The sequence below is a fragment of the Heteronotia binoei genome, chromosome 4 (genome assembly GCF_032191835.1).
Source record: "Heteronotia binoei isolate CCM8104 ecotype False Entrance Well chromosome 4, APGP_CSIRO_Hbin_v1, whole genome shotgun sequence".
NCBI classification, from domain to species: Eukaryota; Metazoa; Chordata; class Lepidosauria; order Squamata; family Gekkonidae; genus Heteronotia; species Heteronotia binoei.
The window spans coordinates 134,023,248-134,045,627 of record NC_083226.1 but is presented as its reverse complement, the minus strand read 5'-3'; the positions used below and the strand labels follow the sequence as shown (position 1 = coordinate 134,045,627).

The 22,380-nt window shown below is 42.9% G+C and overlaps 1 protein-coding gene across 2 annotated transcripts in view; it reads left to right on the top strand.

Annotated features, from left to right (window-relative positions):
- Positions 1 to 20,851, top strand: part of LOC132569581 (zinc finger protein 366-like) — a 42,116-nt gene extending 21,265 nt beyond the window's left edge. The window contains exons 2-6 of one of the 2 annotated variants that reach the window (XM_060235798.1): positions 4,353 to 4,422; positions 6,962 to 8,160; positions 10,369 to 10,560; positions 18,531 to 18,705; positions 20,135 to 20,851. In XM_060235798.1, coding sequence (XP_060091781.1) covers positions 7,090 to 8,160; positions 10,369 to 10,560; positions 18,531 to 18,705; positions 20,135 to 20,655 — 1,959 coding nt within the window. In that variant the 5' untranslated portion in view covers positions 4,353 to 4,422; positions 6,962 to 7,089 and the 3' untranslated portion in view covers positions 20,656 to 20,851. Of the gene's footprint in view, positions 1 to 4,352; positions 4,423 to 6,854; positions 8,161 to 10,368; positions 10,561 to 18,530; positions 18,706 to 20,134 lie in introns of both variants that reach the window. The other variant, XM_060235797.1, reaches the window with a different exon arrangement.
- Positions 20,852 to 22,380: the final 1,529 nt, after the last annotated feature.

The following is a 22,380-nucleotide window of genomic DNA, read 5'->3' as shown; positions in this document are numbered from 1 at the left end:
GTGCCCCCCTCCCAGCGCCCTAGGCAAATGCCTAATTAGCCTCGTGGGTGAACCAGCCCTGGTTACTAAATTACTCCCCTTGGGTAAAAAATAACCCATGTTTCAGGAAACCAGCAGCCATTTCTGCATTCTCTCTCACTCTGCAGATGCCTATTCAAGGGACTGTAAAACTGAACTCATTTGAAAGGTGGGCAACGTCTAGAAGAGAAGTTCCCTGATATTTTCATATCATTGGTGGAAAAATATTATCTCAGATAAATCTGCCATTTTCATGCATTGAAAACAATGGGCAAACATACAGTTTTAATGAAAATGGAAATGAAACCTGATGAGTCTTCACAACACATCATTTCCCAGAATTCTTACAACCAATATGCCTTCACTTTCTTAAATTATGATATGGAATAAAAACAATATTTTTTACAGGGTGCATCCCTACTAATCATGAGGAACAAATAGTCTCTTATCAATGTGAAGCAGCTCAATGTGTGAGCCTATCAAAGGTCAAAATGTAATTTTGAGATGGAAATTATGGGCATGCCACTTCCCCAAGCAATGCTGCAATAATTGGTAATACCAATGATCCTTTCATTTACTAGATAAGTGTACATTCATATTAGAATAAAGGCTATGGCAGCATCCACTGTGGAGGATGCTGATCTTAACCATTTAAACAGAGGGCAGAAATAAGTACAAAGTAGACACTTATGCAAAATGTTATAACTTTATAGATACAGTGATGGGGTATAAACTGATTACTAGGAAAGGGATAATGGGGTGAATAGAATATACAATTCTATAGTCCCACATACAAAAAGATATCTTAGGTCTGAAAAAGTGCAAAAGGCTATCAAAAAAAATCCTGTTTATATGTATGTATATAAAAGGACGGAGGTTTGTGCAATTTAACCTGCCCTGAGCCTGTTCTTTGGGAAGGGTGGGTTAAAAATCAAATCAAAACAAACAAACAAAATAAGCTGCAGGATGTTGTGAGGTAAAATTTGATTTTGTGAGCAAAAAGACCGACTAGCATTAAACTTGCGAGCAAGCCTACATTTGAGACACTAAGTACACACACAACTTTGAGGGAACACTGCTACCAACTTGAATCTATCTTGAGAGAGAGAGAGAGAAATGGCAGGTTTGGCTAATCTCTTTGAAAGTCATTTGGTCACAGCTCAAGTTCTCTAGTATTGGTTTTCCACTAACATGCATACTGTGAGGCAATCACATTCTAAGTGGAACTGGAGTGAATGTCACACAGACATTTATGATAGAATCAGTTGGGTAGCTGTGCTGATCTGAGCAAAACAAAGTTTGAATCTTGCAGCACCTTTGAGACCAATGAAGTTTTATTCAAACATTTATGATCCAACCGGTTTTCAAGGAGCATTTATTCTCCATATTTAGAGCCATTTAGCACACATTCACACATTTCAAAAAAGGAAAGGAACTTTATTACTTACTTCCAAATATTACATGCACTTAAAAAAAATCGAAACTCTTAAATATTTTTAGTAGCTTCTTGTCAGGTCCTGTGGGCAGGCCGGGGGAGGGGCAGGACCAGGATTTCAGGCTCCCACTCTGGATGGGGTACAACTGACACCAGCTTCCTCTGTCAAGAGTTTTTTTGGGGGGTGGGGGTGGGGGACCCTTGATGCCCCCTTTACTTTGGAGGCACAGGTCACTAATAGGGCCAGGACAGCATTTTTCCATCTTCACCAAGACTGGAAGCTGGTTCCTTAACTGTTCCACACTGATGTAGCCGCAGTCATCCATGCAACAGTGACCTCTAGACTGGATTACTGCAACTCGCTCTATGAAGGGCTGCCCTTGAACTTGCTCCAGAAACTTCAACTTATCTAGAATGCAGCTGTGTGAGTCCTTACGGGTACCACCTTGAGGGTGCATATACAACCTGTGCTCCATCTGCTGCACCGGCTCCAGATTGAATATTGAATCAAATTCAAGGTTTTAGTACTCACGTTCAAAGCCCTAAATAGTCTAAGACCATCATCTCTGCAGGATTGCCTCTCCCTATATACCCCTCAGAGAGCTTTATGCTCAACTGGTACCAACTTGTTGGTAGTCTCTGGTCCCAAAATGGTCTGGCTGTCCTCTACCAGGTTGAGGCTTTTTCAGACCTGGCCCTAGCCTGGTGGAACACTCTTCCTAGTGAGATCCAGGCCATGGGGGACTTCTCAGTTCCACAGGGCCTGTAAGACTGAGATGATCCACCAGCAGGGCCGGCACATGGGAGTAGGCAGGGTAGGTGCCTGTCTGGGGTGCTACCCCACCTACTTGGGGTGCTTACTCCCCCTTGCAGAGTGCTCCTCCTAACCTGACTTTAAGGCAGGAGGAGCACTGCACAGTGCACTATGCTCTTCGGATACTTCCAAGGAAGCCTCTGAAGAACATAGTGCAGGGGGAAAGTGGCGCTGCAGCAGCACTCTTGTGCGCTGCCTGTCACTCTCTCGTCCCTGACTCGCCACCCTGCATGAGGATGTCACTTCCAGTGACATCACTGTGCCGCGTGTGCTTTGCGCATGCACGCAATGAGCTCCACAAAAGGAGTTTGTGGGATGGGGTGCAGTGCAGGAGCCTGCCTTAAGCAGCAGAACACCTAGCACTGGGGCTGTCCACCAGGCATATGGTTGAGGACAGTGATGGCTAATAAGTTTAGTGGCCTTCCAGGTTTCTTTCCCCCCACCTTTTTATTTCCATACCCCATGGTTAAGAACTTTCCCATCAGTGGTATATAATGTAACACTAGCCACCCCAGTTGCTTGCGGGACAGATATGTGATGCCATCAAATGTGGTGAAATCTGAATATATTGTATGCATTTATTATTTTATTCATATTTATTGTATGTTTTTACTCTGTACTGATATGTTGTGCAGTGCCTTGAACCCAGTTTCAGGAAATGGGCATAATAGGAGTTAAATTTGTCATTGTTTTGGAGGCAGCAAAGGATACTGGAGACAAATATCTTGAAAAAAGCATTTACAAAAAAATACTTAGAACAAAATCCTCCATTCTCCCTGCTAACCACCCTCCTCCTTAAGCTTGCCAATCCCCAGGTCCCAGCGGGAGTTCTTCCATTTTTCCAGGCTCCTTCCCACCCCCAGTCAGCTGGCCGACGGGGGGGAACCCCTCCCCCAGAGGACCATGTGCCTTTCCACCTCCAGAGGCTTCAGTCTCCGATTGAAAGGCTTCCTCTTGGGATGGTGTGTCTGTGTTATTTGGAAGAAGTTGGCAGCAACTCATGAGTAGAGAGGCCACACCCTCGCTTCAGAGTCGCCAGAAATGGCGGAAGGGGGGGGAGGGAAACATCTGCTGAGTGCTTCATTATTCCCTATGTGGAGATAGAGTCTCATAGGGTATAATGGGGAATTGATCTGGAGGTTTCGGGGGTTCTGGGGGAGCTGTTTTTTGAGATAGAGGCACCAAATTTTCAGTATAGTATCTAGTGCTTCTCCCCAAAGTACCCCCCAAGTTTCAAAACGATTGGACCGGGGGGTCCAATTCTATGAGCCCCAAAAGAAGGTGCCCCTATCCTTCATTATTTCCTATGGAAGGAAGACATTTTAAAAGGTGTGCTGCCCTTTTAAATGTGATGGGCAGAACTCCCTTGGAGTTCAATTATGCTTGTCACAGCCTTGTTCTTGGCTCCACCGCAATGTCTCCTGGCTCCACCCCCAAAGTCCCCAGATATTTCTTGAATTGGACTTGGCAACCCTACTCCTCCTTGGCACGTACATGCTCATGTGCCACCTGCAGGAACTCGCCCCAAGGCCAGAGCAACAATGGCAATGGAGGAGGTGACCCTGGTATTAGGACACAGGTTGGAACAGAGAGTGACTTGTCCAGAGCATCCAACAGCATGGCTGGAGCAGCCAAGTGCTGGGTGGACCCAGAAAATGCCCTACAATCAAGCAAAAATCTGTGCATCCCCAGCTAAAAACTTGTGCACTAGCACATGCTAATGCACTTTAGCAGGAATACTGGTTGTGTCTCGCATTAATTTGATTATGTTGCTCTTTCCCAGTGCAGCAAGGGATGTGCACGAACATATTACACTAATGTAACATTTCAATTTTGTTTCTACTTCTTAAAAAAGGCAACAGAAGCCCCATCCACATCTTTTTAAAGGTCTATTTTAAAAACACACACTCACATGCACCAGACAGCATACTGTGTCCTGAGACTATTTTATCCTTGCTTCCAGTTTTGCACCATAAAATGGTAATAGAACTTTAACCCCAAATAAGAATATGTTATATGATTTTTTTTAACCTTCCCCCAACGCAGTTTAAATAATTATTTTTTTTATTCTGTCTATCCCCTTAGACACAAATGCCTTCTGGATCCCAGACAGATGCATTTAAAGCGGAATTTGGCACAAAGGAGATGAATTAATGTAAGTACAAATGCTGCACTATTGATTCTTATGCTAAATGCATATCTGTTCAGCCAGCATAGTACAATAGGCCAAAAAGCTAATGCATAAGCCAAGATTGATTTTAAAAGCTGGACAGAAAACAGCATACCCAGTTTCTGAAGGGCATATGCAGGGGACTTCACTTTAGGGGACTGGACATTTTGTTTCAGCATCAGCCCTTGGCCATTGCATTCTGGCTTACAGAACTCACAGGAGTCCATGTGGGCTCAACATAGCCATGCTGCCTTCTGGTATCATTTGGTTTCACATAGAAGTGGTCTGGGGCTGGGACACTTCCTCCCCTTTTCTGGGAGGAATTGCTGCCGCCTTTTCCTAAGAGACCAATGAGCCACAATTATACAACCTTGGCCCGAATTCCATCCTCTTGGCTGAATGACAGAATTGGAAGGTACACAGCCTGAAAAAAAAAGTCTAGAAAAACTATTTTTGCAGTTAGAGTAGATGGATGAAGAAGCATAATCCATGCATATATGCTAAGACATCCCATGAGGTGGCTGCATTTAGCAGGCTTGTAGGCAATGGGAGTGCTTGCGCATGATGTCTCCCTTTAGAGATCCAGCACCATAAGAAGCCATTCTGACCAGTACCAACATACAAGGTCATAAGGCCTATCATATTGCTTGTGCTAGCCAACAGGGTTTCCAGTAAAAAAGGATATGAGTGCAAAATCTCCAGGCTGGCCCCTCCCAAGTGTTATACCTGAGACTGCCCCTATCTCAAGAAGATTCTGCACCAGCTTTCCCTGGGCTAGCACCAGTGTTTGCCCAGTGCTAGCACTGATCAAAAGAACAATGTGCCAAATTCTCATTAGATTTTGAAAGCTAAGCAGGGTCAGCCTTGGATACTATTTGGATGGAAGACCACCAAAGAAACCCAGAGTTTCTAAACAGATGCAGGCAATGGCAAATCACCTCTAAATGTCTCTTGCCTTGAAAACCCTGTGGGGTTGCCATAAATTAATTGCAACTTGAAGGCACTTTCCACTGCCAAGATCTATTCCTTGATCTTATCCAGGACTTTTTTTTGTCAATAAAGCCCCACAGGGACTCATTTGCATATTAGGTCACACCCCCTGTCACCATTGTTTCACACAGGGCTTTATTTATAGAAAAAGCCCAGCAGGAACTCATTTGCATATCAGGCCACACCTCCTAATGCCAAGCCAACTGCATTCCTGTGTGTTCCTGTTAAAAAAAAAAGTCCTGATGTCTTCAGATCTCAGAAGCTAAGCAGGGCTGTCCCTGGTTACTACTTGGCTGGTAAACTATCAAGGAAGTCCAATGTTGCTAGGCAGAAGCAGGCAATGGCAAATTACTTCTGAACACCTCTTGCCTTGTACCCAACAGGCTTGCAATAAATCAGCTGCAGTTTGATGGTACTTCACACCCACACAGGGCACGGAGCCTGCTAACTTTGTAATGCCACTGTAAAGGACCGTGCAGTTAGTAAATTAGTTCGGTTTATGAGTTACAGACTCAATATATAGATTACAAGGTATTCAAAAGTACTAGATAAACCTATATAACAAAGCTAGAGTCCAGTGGTACCTTTAAAACCAACAAAATTTTATTCAAAGTGTGAGCTTTCATGTGCCAAGCACACTGTGGGCGTTTTCGCACTGACCTTAATCAGCAGCGACGCCCCTCTTCACCGTGCAGGATCGGCGCGGATTTCGCACTAATTGCCGCGGAGCACCCGGAAGAGCCGGAAAGTCCCGCGGCTTTTGCGGCGCAAATGGAAACCGCCAAAAACCAGTTTCCGCGCCGATCCTGCGTGGTGAAGAGGGGCGTCGCTGCTGATTAAGGTCAGTGCGAAAATGCCCTGTATGTTGCACAAGACTGGGCATCAGTGCTCAAGTTTGTACTGTGGAAGTGGTGTAGTGGTTAAGTGCACAGACTCTTATCTGGAAGAACCGGGTTTAATTCCCCACTCGTCCACTTGCACCTGCTGGAATAGCCTTGGGTCAGCCATAGCTTTCGTAGGAGTTGTCCTTGAAAGGACAGCTGTTGTAAGAGCTCTCTTAGCCCCACATACCTCACAAGATGACTGTTTTGGGAGGGGGGGGGAGGTAAAGGAGATTGTGACCGCTCTGAGACTCTGAGATTCAGGTTATAGGGCGGGATATAAATCCACTATCTTCTTCTTCATCAACAGACTCCCTTAAAGCAATGTTTTCTGGTCAGGAAACTTTTCCTCCTAATCTATGCACAGGGCCTTCTATGGGTATGTAATAGAAGGATCTCTGTACATTTTAGGACTCAGTCCTTTGATTCATAACAGACTGAAATTCTGGGAATTCCAGTTAACACTATAAAGCAGTAAACAATTGGTTTATAGCTTAGCAAGCAGGAAAAAGACAGCATTAAAAGATTATTGCTTTTTATTTAAAGGATGCAGGAGGAATTAAATGTGATGAAGAAAGAGGATGCTCATTTCAATACAGACAGTATACAAACTTTTCCTTTTTTCCACTGCTTGGATCCTGTTGCCAAGTCAGATATAGCTTCACCACTTGATGAAGAATTCAGATTCAGAACTCAGCTTGCACAGTTTGGATATGGCCCTACATCAGATATACAGAGCTTGCACGGGTCATTAGAAGGAGGATCCCGTAAACGTAAAAGCATGCCTACAAAAATGCTTTCTGCCATCCCATCAGGAGATGCTTCATCCCCAGTGCTCAGTTCCAAAGAAAACACCACTGGAAGTTCTCCCAGCCTTCCTTTAATATTCCAGCACCACACACAGCCAAAGTACAATTCCCACATGATTGACCTGTGTAACATTAGATTTCAGTTCTACAGGACTCTGGAACACTTTAGAGTGAAACCTGTAAAGGAGGAACCAATAAAGCCCAATGTGATATGGCCCCAAACCACTGCCTTTCTGCAGACTCCCTATCCATACTATCCCAAAATTCATCCTGGTCTGATGTATCCTTTTATTATGCCTCCAGATTTTCATTTCAGAAGTCCCTTCCCACTGAAAAGGCCCCCAGAGCCCCCTTTCAGGAGCCCCGAGTCAGGAGAACAAGATGAAAAAGAAAAGGTGGAAAGGGTGGATGTCAACATTCAGATAGATGACAGCTATTATGTTGATGTAGGAGGAGAACAGAAACGCTGGCAGTGTCCTATGTGTGAAAAGTCCTACACATCCAAGTATAACCTGGTCACTCACATCTTAGGGCACAGCGGCATCAAGCCTCATGCTTGCTCTCGGTGTGGCAAGCTTTTCAAACAGTTGAGTCACTTGCACACCCATATGCTGACCCACCAAGGCACCAGGCCTCATAAATGCCAGGTGTGTCACAAGGCCTTCACCCAAACCAGCCACCTGAAGAGACACATGATGCAACACAGTGATGTGAAACCCTACAGCTGTAGCACCTGTGGGAGAGGTTTTGCCTACCCCAGTGAGTTGAAAGCCCATGAATCCAAGCATGAGAATGGCCGGGAGAATATTTGCATTGAGTGTGGTCTTGACTTTCCAACCTTGGCTCAGTTGAAGAGACACTTAACAACCCATCGAGGCCCTGTGCAGTATAACTGCACGGAATGTGATAAAACTTTTCAGTACCCAAGCCAACTGCAGAACCACATGATGAAGCACAAGGACATCCGCCCTTACATCTGTACTGAATGCGGCATGGAGTTTGTGCAGCCTCATCACCTCAAACAGCATTCTTTAACTCATAAGGTAAGTCTGCCTGGATTCTCAAAGGGTAGGCTGAGAGAAATCTCACTGGTGAACAAACATGTGGACAAAGGAGACCCAATAGATGTTGTTTACCTTGACTTCCAGAAAGCTTTTGATAAAGTTCCTCATCAAAGGCTCCTTAGTAAGCCTTAGTATGTCTTAGTAAGTCATGGAGTAAAAGGACAGGTCCTCTTGTGGATCAAATACTGGCTAATTAATAGGAAGCAGAGAGTATAAATGGGCAGTCTTCGCAGTGGAGGGCGGTAAGCAGTGGGATGCCGCAGGACTTAGTACTGGGTCCCATGCTCTTTAACTTGTTCATAAATGATTTGGAGTTGGGAGTGAGCAGTGAAGTGGCCAAGTTTGCAGATGACACTAAATAGTTCAGGGTGGTGAGAACCAGAGAGGATTGTGAGGAACTCCAAAGGGATCTGTTGAGGCTGGGTGAGTGGGCGTCAACATGGCAGATGATGTTCAATGTGGCCAAGTGCAAAGTAATGCACATTGGGGCCAAAAGTCCCAGCTACAAATACAAGTTGATGGGGTGTGAACTGGCAGAGACTGACCAAGAGAGAGATCTTGGGGTCGTGGTAGATAACTCACTGAAAATGTCAAGACAGTGTGCGATTGCAATAAAAAAGGCCAACGCCTTGCTGGGAATTATTAGGAAGGGAACTGAAAGCAAATCAGCCAGTATCATAATGCCCCTGTATAAATCAATGGTGCAGTCTCATTTGGAATACTGTGTACAATTCTGGTCACTGCACCTCAAAAAGGATATTATAGCATTGAAAAAAGTGCAGAAAAGGGTAACTAGAATGATTAAAGGGTTGGAACACTTTCCCTATGAAGAAAGGCTAAAACGCTTGGGGCTCTTTAGCTTGGAGAAACATCGACTGCGGGGTGACATGATAGAGGTTTACAAGATTATTCATGGGATGGAGAAAGTTGAAAAATAAGTACTTTTTCCCCCTTTCTCACAATACAAGAACTTGTGGGCATTCAATGAAATTGCTGAGCAGTTGGGTTAAAACGGATAAAAGGAAGTACTTCTTCACCCGAAGGGTGATTAACATGTGGAATTCACTGCCACAGGAGGTGGTGGCGGCTACAAGCATAGCCAGCTTCAAGAGGGGGTTAGATAAAGATATGGAGCAGAGGTCCATCAGTGGCTACTAGCCACAGTGTGTGTGTGTGTGTATGTGTGTGTGTGTAATTTTTTTTAATCTTTGAAAGAAGAATATTGCTGCATTGGTTACAGAAACAGACAATGCTTGTGTTTCTTTGTTCTGCAAAATGTTTCTTCTAAAATGCAATGAATTTTTACTAAGTTGTATCCTACTGCTTTTGTGGAGACAACTATAGTGTCTCTTCCCTCCGTTGTACGTCATATCAACATACCAGATTGGACTGTTAGTCTGTCTAGACCTCGCTCTGATCTGACTGGCAGCAGTGCTCCAGGCTGTCAGGAAGAGAAAGGTCTTTCCTAACAGTATGACTAAAAAGCCTTCGGGGCTTTGGCCTGGTGCCTTTTGCATGTGAAGCCTGTGCTTCACCAGTGATCTACAACTCCTATAGAAATAATATGTCTAGAATAATATTTTTTTCATTTGTCATTATTTTTTCCTAACCAACTTAAATGGTGGTGGTTGTATGCATTCCACAAACCACTACTAATGGATTTATATGAACACAAAGACACAGGGCTGTACTTGTCTGCATGATTGCTTTGGTCCACTGCAGACATGTATGTTAACCTTGTATTTTTAGTCCCATTTTTTTTTCTATACTAGGAAGCTTTATGCCATATAGGGGAACCTTTCCAGGCTTAATATCTGCTATTCAGACATGTCTATATTTAATTAATCAAAAATATCCTCCTTGTAATTATTCTGTAGCCTCTGATAGAACTAGATTTATTTATTAATTGAGGTACTTTTAAAAAACAAACAAAGCAGGAATCAAATTCTCCAGACTTTTTAAAAGAAATCTTTGTACCTTCATATTTCAGCCATAGGCAAAAGGTTATATTGGCTAACATTTTGATAGCCACCACAGGTACAGGAGTTATGCAGTTTTTAACGAGAAAATAATGGTGTGATTGTTGGCCATTCCTTTTAGAATGACTACTACTTGCACTACTGATATTAGAAATAAATTGCCAAGATAACCATAATCCTCCGTTTCCTTATTTTTCTGTCCTTCAAGGGTGTGAAAGAGCACAAGTGTGGGATCTGTGGGCGGGAGTTCACACTACTTGCCAATATGAAGAGACATGTTTTAATTCATACCAACATCAGGGCTTACCAATGCCACCTGTGCTTCAAGAGCTTTGTGCAGAAGCAGACTCTCAAGGCCCACATGATTGTCCACTCAGATGTCAAGCCTTTCAAATGTAAGGTGAGTGCTTCGTATGCAGACAGCCAAGTGAAACAAAATGGTACCCAAGTATTTATAAGGCAGTATAAAATTAAAAAGGAATGCAAAATTCCTCATATGTTGCTAGATACAGTCAGAAAATGATATTATATAAATAACAAATATTGTATAGTAATAGAGTATCTCTAGTTAAATCATTGGTGCATTGCTATCACTTCCACAATAGGGCATGACCTATTGTACATTTAGTGCGGGTCCAAGTAATTTTGTTGTCTAAAGTGGAAAGTTCAGCATAAAAATTGCATGGTTAAACATCTGCCATCCTTTAATGATGCTAGGCCTTGCTGAAATGTAAAAGAGTAGACTTAACCAAGGAAGAGCTAATCATAGCTGTTAGCAGGGCCAGCCCTACCACTAGACAAACTAGGACCTATTTTGCACTCACCTTACTCCGCTGTCACGTTTGTCTTCTCAGTGCGGTGTCCTTCAGATTTCCCACTATCTGCGCCAGGGCTGCAGCAAACATCACGGTTTTCATGCAGCAAACAGAAACTGTTTTTTAGCGGTTTCCATTTGCCATGCGAAAACCATGATGTTTGCTGCAGCCCCGGCACAGATAGTGGGAAATCTGAAGGATGCTGCACTGAGAAGACGAATGTGACAGCGGTGTAAGATGAGTGTGAAATCAGGCTAGGTGATTGCCTAGGGCACTGGTCATATGGGGGCGCAAAATTGGGCACCCCCCATGTGACTTGGTGACATTATCAGTGCAGGGGGACTGCTAGCATGGTCATTTTGTGAAGTGCATGCATATGTATTTTATCTTCCTGTGCAAAGAAAGTATTAAGAGTTTTAATAAAGTGGCTAACTACAACTGCATCAGCACATCCAGCCTCTGCCCTGCTCTCAAACATCTGACATTTTTCTATGTGGCTCTTATGTTTAGCAAGTTTGGCCACTCCGTGATAGACTTATTCATTTCTTTTTGGTTTAATCCCTCATCTTAAGATGCACTTGCTCTTACACAGCACTTAGAGTAATTGCTAGACTGCTGATGATAAATATATCTGGCATTTGCATAGCAGGTTTCATCCCCAAGGGGGTCAAGGATGCTTAACAACTTGATACCAGCTAAATGCCTGAATTGATCCATATATACTTCGGGGGGTGGGGGGTGGTGGTGGTTCCATCAGTGCACAATACAAATGATGCCCACATATTATGGCATGAATAGCTTTTAGCTTGGACTGTATTAGACTTCACTGTTCCAGGGATACATTTGTGTCTTTTGAGGGAAATGTTCCAGGGATACATTTTTTTGAGGGAAATGTTCCAGGGATACATTTGTGACTTTTGCTTCCATATAATGTCAGTGACCTGGTGGTGCTGGGCTGGCAGTTGTGCCAGAAATAGATTCACCTGTGGTATTTTCTGGGCAAAGGCCATGCACCTTGGCACTATCTGCTGTGTGGCACAGCATAGCCTGGATTGTTTCAGTCTGAGAACTATAGTTGGCTCAATTCTGTTGGTTCTGTTCATCATGAATCTGCCATGGATGGCCAACTGGTGGACTGCAGGATTAATCTGGCTCACTAAACATTTTTCTCTCACCCCTACCAGTAATTCTACCAAATTTTAATAACGGTATAATTAACCTCCACCCCTAGTTACACCTGTGGGGGGGGGGGGGAAGAGAATTGGCTTCAAAGGTTGTGACAGAATCAGTCCTGATTCACTAGTTTTAAAATATCCTACAAGATGCAACCCATTATTTATTTACTTTATGTGTTTTAAGGGGGGGAGATGTATACCCCACAGTCTCCACCTTTCCAAAGATACTCAAAGTGGCTAACTACAACTGCATCAGCACATCCAGCCCTCTGCTCTGCTCACAAAATTTCTCTCCCTCAAAAAAGGGAAAGTAGCAGTTTCACAATTGGTCCTTCCACCTGTTAGCATGGATATTCACATCCAACTCATATATTACTTCCTCCAAGTGACATTGGTAAATAGGGTCACTTCCAGTATATTATTTTTGAATATATGTGAATCAGGCCATATATATTCTGCATTGTAATTATATTTTGTATTAAATCGCCCTTCCAGTTGCTATTCAGGAGCTTTACTATAAAGACCTGTGACAAGAGCAGGAATGGTTGCCAGTTCTGGGTTGGGAAACACCTGGAGATTTTGGGAGTGTAGTCTGGGGAGGGAAGGGTTTGGGGATGGGAGAGACCTCAGCAGGGTACAATGCCATAGAGTCTAGCCTTCCAAGCAGCCATTTTCTCCAGAGAAACTGAACTCTGTGATCTGGAGGTAAATTGTAATGATAGGAAATCCCCCGGCACCACCTGGCTAAGATTGACTCCCATAATTGGTCTGTTTTGACACTCAGTGCCACAATATACATGCCATGTTAAAATAACAAGGGTTATCAGAAAAGTGTTCTCAGAAGTTAGACTTCAGCTCTGTACTATTCCTTCATGTTGAGAAAATGTTGGAGTTGAAGTTTGGGGAGGGCAGAGCTAGGAGAGGTGAGGGACCTCAGCAGGATATAATGCCACAGAGTCCACCCTCCAAAGCAGCCATTTTCTCCATGGGAACTGATCTTGGTTGTCTGGAGATCCTTTGAAAATAGTGGGCGGTCTCCAGATGCCACCTGGAGGCTGGCAACTCTAGAAGAAGGTAGTATGCAAAATATACTTGTGACTACTGAGAATATAAAAGTTGGCTGTCCCCTTATGGCTCTTTAGTCCCTTCCAGTTCCACAATCTTCTCGTTAGATGATTAATGCTACAAATAATGGATGCCTCATTTTGCTGGAATTTACTGAAAAGTTACTTTGCATTTAGAAATTTTAATCGCTGTATAATTAGGGTAATTTGTATGTTGTGGTTGTAGTTAACTTACATACACCTCTTTGGTCATTCTGGGTAAAAGCAACACAGGAATTTAATGGGGGTGGGAATAAAAATTGTTCCTGAAAAAAAGGAACTGACAATTTCTGCTACGGTCAGTAACTGGAACGTGAAGAACAAAGCAGTAGACAAGTTGTCTACTGCTTTGTTCTATTGCTTCAGACCAACACAGCTGCCCACTTGGAACTATCTACATGGAATGTGAAGAGTGCCTAAAATCTCCATTATTGGGGCAGAATCTCCAGTGTTCCCTGCCGTGTATTCCCATTCAGTCTAAAAGGAATTAAGTACACTTACTAGGTTGAGGATGCCAAGAGTCCAACTGACTACCCTTTTTTGCCTAATGTTCAAAATTCCCTGAAGAGCTTGGTCTCAATCGAGTCCCCTTGGCTGGTATTCAATAAGTTAAGGCAATGACCAGATAGCCTCCATTTGGCACCAAGCTCCTCTGGAGCAGAAGGAAGGATATAGCTGTACGAACTGCTTGCTTCACAATGGCCTGCATGTCTCTAGGGAATGGCCTGCAAATAGATTTCATCTTGATTTCTCTTGTACTTTTTGGAGTTTCCTGTTTTCTCACGGCTCTTTTGGACAGTTTACAGTCTCTCTCCCTCTCCCTCTCTCTTACTTTCAGGAAAGGAACACCCTTCTTATTAAACTTTTTTTTTAAAAGAAGAATGCAAGGGAAGGACAGCACAGCAGTGGCCTTTCTGCCTCACGGCAGGCTGCAGCTTTCTTTGCCTTTTTTTCCCAGACTGAAAGAACAACAGGGCTTTCCTACAGGGCTAATCACAGCTACACAGAGACCATCTGTGGCTGGAGAGCAGAAGAAAGCCTTTGTCCCTCACATTTCCTTACTGATTTGGTTTGTCTCTTTATAAGGCTGATGTTACCTGCTGTCTATGCTGGTAAATTCCAAACATTTCGTTTTCTTCTTTTAAGAAGCATTCCTGCAGATTTTACTTCCAAGCATTGTTATTTTACGGGTGTGTGTGTAAGGTGTCATCAAGCCACAGCTGTCTCATGGCAAGCCCATACGTTTTCAAGGCATGGGAGAAGCAGAGGTTGCTTGCCATTGCTTTCTTTGGTGAAGTTCTCCTTGGTGGTCTTCCATCGGAGTACTGACCCTGATTAGCTTCTGAGATCTGTGAGATTGGGATGTACTATACCATTCCACATCTCCTGTTTTACTAATACAAGAGTATAGTTGAAGGCAATTCTCACCTACAAGGGTTTTTTAAAATCCCCGTTATTGGCTGTCTGGCCTCTCTCATTCTTGTCAAAATTTGGAGGCCTTTTCTTGTACGCTGGAAGAGGTTTATATTTCACCTAATGAGGGTGCTTCTGTATTCTCTATTGCTTGCCAAGGTTCTGTCAGAGGCTGGCCTCTAGAAGCCATAAACTCCCAAGCAGTCTCACTGAAGTTTGGTTAGAGCTCATTGAGCAGCTCTGGAATGTTCAATACATTTGTTTTGGGTTTTAGCTATGGTAGATGTCCTTTTTAGCCAGAAGTGCTGTACAGCTTTGCAGCTTACAATAGTACAAATATGCCTTATGTTATCTTTGCAGGACTTTATTATATTTGACAATCTAATTAAAAAGATTCTGCAGATTGGTAAAGAATTCCATGCCAAAGAGACTGACTGTGGGCACCAGTCTTCTCAATCTGATTGGTGGGGGCTTGGCTTGTTTGCCACTATAGCAGACTCAAAAAGTTACAAGATGAACAGGGGACTATCTTATTCCATGATCCCTGCATTATCATGGGCTGTATTACCAAGTTCCTGATAAATGACTGTCTCATCTTTAGCCTTCAACAAAAAAGATATTCAACAGCTTTCTGAGGCAGCTTATTTATTCCTTTTCTGAATTATTTTATTTCATATATTTCTAAATCTTTTGACCCTAGAGTCTCAAGGAGTGGTTTGACTTCTTTCCATTAAATATGTTAAACCTGCCCCCCTGTCTTTTGAGACAGCCCTGGAGACCAAACCCTATGAGGAAAGGCTGAGGGACTTAGGGAGGTTCAGTCTGGAGATGAGGAGGTTGAGGGGAGACATAATCGCTCTCTTTAAGTATCTGAAGGGCTGTCACTTAGAGCAGGGCAAGGAGCTGTTCTGTTGGCAGCAGAAGAGAGGACTCACAATAATGGGTCTAGATTAAGGGCAGGAAGTTACCAGCTGGATATTAGGAAAAATTTTTTTTACAGTAAGACTAACAATGGAATCAGCTATCTTGTGAGGTGGTCAGCTCCCCCTCACTGGCAGTCTTTAAGCAGCAACTGGGCAAACACTTGTAAGGGATGCTCTGGGCTGATCCTGCACTGAGCAGGGGGTTGGACTAGATGGCCTGTATGGCCCCTTCCAACTCTGCAATTCCATGATTCTAGATGGCCATGATTGGTTAAGCCCAGGATTTCTTTTGGTGTCTGTTTCTGTTTCCATCTTGGAACCTTTTGGATTTCTTCTGGCACCATCCACCCTGTTCAAAGTGGTGTTACCTCTTGGCTTAGAGCAGCAGTAGCCAAACTGAGGCTCGGGAGCCACATGTGGCTCTTTCACACATATTGTGCAGTTCTTGGAACCCCCACCCCCAGCCCACTGGCCAAATTGGAGAAGGCATTTCTCTCTTTAAATCCCATCTCCAAGCCAGCCAGCAGCTTGGAGAATGCATTTTAAAGTTAAAATTGCTTTCTTTCTACCTCCCCCCCCCAATCTATTTTCCTTCCTTCCTTGTGGCTCTCAAACATCTGACGTTCATGTCCTGTGGCTCTCAAACATCTGACATTTATTCTATGTGGCTCTTATGTTAAGCAAGTTTGGCCACCCCTGGTTTAGAGCAATGCATTTTCTGGTAGGGGCCATAACTATTCCCAGCTCTTGTCAGTATTGATCCTGTCACAGAGCAGCTACTTTAACTCATTACACAGGATAGTCATATAGCTTAGTTTAGTTAGGGTAGAACTGCTTGTATGGAGGAAACAAGGGCAAATGTGAGGGTCAGACACTGAATGTGAGGGGAGAACTGAAAGGCAAATGTGAGGTGAGAACTTGCTTCTGTCTACCAGTTCTCTCCTGTAAATGCTTCTTCTGCCACTCCATTAGCATTATCTTGGTAAGATCAAGTTCAAGAATCTGCTTTTGCTAGCATGTCATTGGCCTAGGAATCCTCACACCAATTTGAAGCTGTGCATGGTGTGTCATTCTTTGTAATGACAGGCTTGTATCAATCATGGGTTACCTTATTAATTAGATTATTCCCAAAGAAGGACATATCAGTCAAGAGACACACGCTGTTGTTTTGTGGTTTACAATCTCAAAAGACAAAATTCATTAGGCCCCCATCTCTGGCCTGTGGCAGAAGCATGCGTCTCTCCCCTCCCTTCAGGCAGCTAGCCATTTACATGGAGTTGCTCTTTGGATTTGTCTCCCCTTAACCTCCTCATCTCCAGACTGAACCTCCCTAAGTCCCTCAGCCTTTCCTCATAGGGTTTGGTCTCCAGGACTGTCTCAAAAGACAGGGGGCGGGAGGAGAGAAAAACATCACTGCTGTTGCTAATCTCTAGCAGATGGCCAAGGCCAGACTGAGGTGGTAACCTTCCAAAGAGGGAGGGGGAAGGGATGCAACTCTTTCTTTGGCTTCTGCATTTCTGGTCAGCTACCTAACAAATGCTGCTACCAGTGAGGGTGGATGCATTTTCTGTGTAAATGATTTTCATAAAGAGAAAGTGTAGTGTGTCCTGTTAAGTTACTCCGTTAGACATTTTTGCTTGCCACTAGATATGTAGTTGTTATACACAAACCATGCCAGAAAATGTATGGTCTTGCTGCTAACATGGTGGCAAGGGCAGAAAGAATGGAATAGCATGCCAACAGTAATGCTTGCTTGCACCAGTCTTTTCCCATTCCCATTACATCTGACAATTTTGTTTCAAAACTCAAGCCAAGAAGCACCAAAAAATATTATATTAAGGACTCTTAGAAATATGCTGGATAGATTGTGGAAGAATAGGTCTGGGTGGGACTACTTTGGGACACAGAAGACAGAAGTATGACCAAGTCAGAAGGTGAGGTGTCGTTTTGCCTGAAGAGGAAATGCACAACCTTCTTCTTCATCCTTTTTATATCCCTGCAGCATTCCAGGCATTCTTTCCCTTACCAGGATGGGTTCAGTATAATACCATCCTGGAAAGAGGTAGCAATGCTCTTAGTGTGAAATCGTGCCTGAGTTTCTGTATGAGCTGGCAGAGTTTTACATACATACATAAGATGGCTTTGCCCCAGAGTGTGAACTCTACAAGATGCTGCAGCCAGCCTTTTAAGAACAATATACCTGCATAATACGGATGCTTTCAAACATCTGTTTGTTAATACACTTTAGTGCATGCCTTGAGTTTCAAGAATATTTGGTTTCAGAGTCAAAGGCAAAGAAGACCAATTCCATATCATTTAGGCATAGACTATCCCTCTGTTTGGGGACTTATTTAGCAATTATGGCTAAGCTTTAGCTTATTACAGAATGACTTCCACAGGTTAATACCCACCTACACACTGCTATTTCTGACTATCTGAGGAAGATGGAAGGCATCTCCTAATACAGTTTGTACCTGTCTAATAAAGTATAACTCTGCTGTTAGCACTCAGATGCATAGCTCCATTCTCCTTATTCCTGGATCTTACTCAGCTTTCTTTTCAGGGGCCCTGTGCCTCCTGGAGGAACACTTTAAATGAGATGGCAGCTATGTGGCACACCTACCCAGGAACATGCTTTCCCTGTGACCTCATCTCACTTAAAGTGGACTTCAGTTTTTATCTGCAGAGGCCTTGTGTTCCATTTCTTGCCCTGTGCTTATTTGATTTGGGATCAATTCATTCACATAGAAGCAATAGGATGTGTATATATGCAGAAGCAACTATTCAGATTTTTCTGTAAATTCAGTTCAAAATGGTAAGTCACAGACCCATTGAGATACTGTCTTGACTGCAAAAGACTGTCTCAGTGAAACAAATCAGTCTCTTCTGGAAAGTGTTTCTTCCATATAAATCATTTTGATTGTCATTGGTCTTTTGACAGCTGTGTGGAAAGGAATTTAATCGAATGCATAATTTAATGGGACACATGCACTTGCATTCAGACAGCAAACCCTTCAAATGCCTCTACTGTCCCAGCAAATTCACCTTGAAGGGGAACCTTACCAGACACATGAAAGTCAAACATGGAGTCATGGAAAGAGGATTTCGTTCTCAAGGTAAATGAGTGACGGGAAACCAGGTGGGTTTTGCATTAGATTCAATAAACTCATCTATATAGCATCTTAAAGGCATTTTGTGCAGCACAGAGTCAGCATCCTGTATACCTAATTGTCAAATCCAGCTCTCATCAAATAATAAGATTATGCCATGTTGGGTAGCAAACAGTAAGGATAGGTTGGGGTGGGGCACAAATGACAGAGCAGGTCACATACCCTCCACTGATCTATTAGTCGTTACCTGGTGCCTGACCATTAAAGTGTTAACGTTCAGAGGACAGAGCTTATCATATGGCTTGTTCTGGCCTATTAGGTGTTCCTGTGCCTCTTACAGGGCTAGCTGGTCTTGTCAGAATTTATTGAATAAATCTTGCCTGACATCTACAGCTTTCCAGGTTCAGGGACACTGTGGTTTTTATGCCAAGATTTAGTAATAACCTACATTTCCCATTCATTCAGCTAATGCTACCATAATTGATTTGATGTATGCAACTGAATTGATGTAAACCAACTGTCCAGTATCTCCCTGTATTTGTTTGTAGGTTAGGCTACTGATGCAATCATTTTAAAGTAGATGCCTTGTCTAAAAGCATCCATAAACTTTGAAGAGTCAGAAATATTTACAGTGATTATAACTCTCAAGTACAGTTTACCCAATCCATTAACCACAAAAAAAAAATACTTGAATTGCAGACCAGCAGCTTAAAAATTAGTCTCCATCATATCTTATTTGGTAAACATGAGTCAAAATTAACACTTTGCTTTTAAATTGAAAGGGGAAAAAAAGATGGAGGGGGAATCTCCAATTAAACAGTGGCAGATTATTTTATGCCAAGAGCATTGGTGTTTAAGTGTGTTTGAGCCCAGACATCTAAGTTAAAGTTCTTCTGAATAAAGGAATGAATAATAGAACAGACTACAAAGGCACTGATTTGAATATTTTAGAGATAATAACATTAGTCTTGCATCAGTCCAATCCATGAGGTTTCAGGCTTGAAAAGAACTGGAAGAAACCTCAAAGAGTATGTTCCCTCTGCAAAGAGGCAAAATGCTTATAGAACAAAACCCACAAAGAACAAGGTGGCAGTCATTCTGAGAATTAAATATCTTCTAAATTCATCCACTAACGCAACCACCATATTGTTACTCTCTTGGCCTCCCTTCATTCCCTCCCGCCACCTGTGTCTCAAACTTGGACCAGGCCTAGAAATCCCCATGGCCAGTACTGCAGGAATGAGTGCATCTTGTCAGTGGTGATGATGCAAAATGAACCAACAAAATCCCCCTTATCTTCCCTACCATTTACTGCCAAATAAATAGTTTAGAAACCATGGGACTCAAACTGTAATAGGTTTGTTTCAGTTACTAAATTAGAATGGAGCTATGACTGTCTCAGATAATATATAAAGATTTTTTTTTAACTTTCCAGGCCTTGGTAGAGAAAGGGGGAGAACATCACAAGCAAATGCTACACAAAGCCTGGAACAGGAAGAACCATTTGACCTCTCTCAAAAAAACCAAGCAAAAGTACTTTCATTTCATTCTGATGGTGAGTGTGCTAAAGGAAGCTCATGTCCTGAGGAAGAGGAAGACAGCTGCTACAGGGCCGAGAGGCAAGGCCTTGGCATGTACCACAGTGACAATAAGGCATATCGACTACAGGAGCTTTCAAGCCTTCCGGGACAACAGATTGAAGAATCATCCTGTGGTGGTAAAGAGAAATCCCTGAATGGAGAAAGAGAAAAGAGGAAGGAAAACAAAGAGGACGAAAGCCAGCAAGTGGAAGACTTTAAGGATAATGACAAGGAACACTTGAACTTTAGACACTTTGAAAATAACAGACTCACTCAGTCTCTCTCTGAGTATCTGTATTTTCAACACAGAAACAAGACTTTAAAGGAACTGCTGGAAAGGAAAATGGAAAAGCAAACTATATTTCTGGGAATATGAATGGACACTTAACCCTTGGGGTTAACCCTTGGGAAAGGGTTAAACTCTTTCACAGAAGTGAGCTATATACCAGGTAAAAGAGCACAGATAATCACAAATAACTTAAGATAGACAAAAAAGTCATTTGTCATTGGACTATTATTTCATTCTTATTTTATGCAGTTATGTCAGAGCTATTAAAAGGCAATTCTCGGCATTCCATCCCATTCTCTCCAGCAGACTGTCTCACCCTAATATGACCAAGAAGCAGCCTGGGGATGGGCTATGTGGTCTTGGTTGTCAATAGCTGCCACTGAATTCTGATCTGTAATGTGGGACACTATGGAGAGCTACCCTTCTAACTTCAGATATGGGGTTTTGGGGACCAGAGAAACCCCAAGGCTTCTCAACTCTGAGGGGATCCAAGGAATCACCCTCTGCATCCACTCACCAAGCCAGCAACACACATGGTGCCTTTAAGTTAGTTGTTTGGCAGTGTTTGACCCTTTAACAGTCAATTGCCTGACAATCAGCTGGGAAGCAACCTTGAGTCAGGGATGGGGAAACAAGGGAGTGAGTCACAGCTGAGATGCTGGGGTGATGACAGCTTGCTGTGGGAATTGCTCAGATCCCATGGGAGTTCCAGAGGGGTGGAGCTTCTGAAGGGTTCACCTCAGGATGAGCCAGACACTTTGTAAGTCAAGGGAATTTGGGCGAGGAAGATATGCCACCTCTTGGTCCTCAGATTGAAAAGAACAAGGTTAGGAGAGAGAGAGAGCACAAGGGTGAAGGAAACTCCCTCCCTCTTTGAAGCCTGTGGAGGTCACGTAGCACCCCTTTTGGCAAGGATCTGCCAAACTCACACATAGTGTCTACATAGGGATTGACAGATGACAGGGTAGGTTTAGCCTTCATTCCTATTGTGGCCCTTAGTGCACCCTTTGCTATAGGTGAATGGCTACCACACATACTAAGCACAAACACAGGTTTCTCTATTTCAGGGGCTCTTGCAATATATAGGCCCTTCTTCTATAGAAACACTGAATATTTTGATAGGTATTTTGTTAATTTGATGGAGGGAAGACATGGGAGGATGGTCGTGTAATGATTTTCCTTTGATTAAGAAAGGCTAAGTATGATTTCTTGATACTCACCAAAATGGGAAATACAATAGACTGAGAATGCAGACTGAAACTGATTGAACATTCATTCCTTTCCCCTCAGAAGCCTTGGAACTGTAGTTCTAGCTGTAATAAAGACTTCTCGCAGTTGATGCCAAATATTACTTGGGGAAGTCATGACAAGTTATAGTGACATAAAACCAATATAAGTGTTTAGGACAAATATACTCCAAATAATAGCTAACATATAAAGAAAAAGCATTAATATAGATCTGCCAAGATTAGAACAATCAAATGATGTTGAAACATATGCAGATTAGTTGTTAAATATGCATACCCCAAAACAATCTGGAGTCTTCGGGGCTCTTTCTGTAGAAAAAGCCCAGCAGGAACTTATTTGCATATTAGGCCACACCCTGATGGCACCATTGTTTCACATAGGGCTTTTTCTAAACCCCCCCCAAGAACTTATTTGCATATTAGGCCACACCCCCTGACACCAAGCCAGCCAGAACTGAGTTACTGTGCATTCCTGCTAAAAAAAAATGTCCTTGATGTCTTATATATGTTCTGCCAACTCATTGGATAGCACTGCAATTAAAGGCTTTAATGCCCCATTCACATT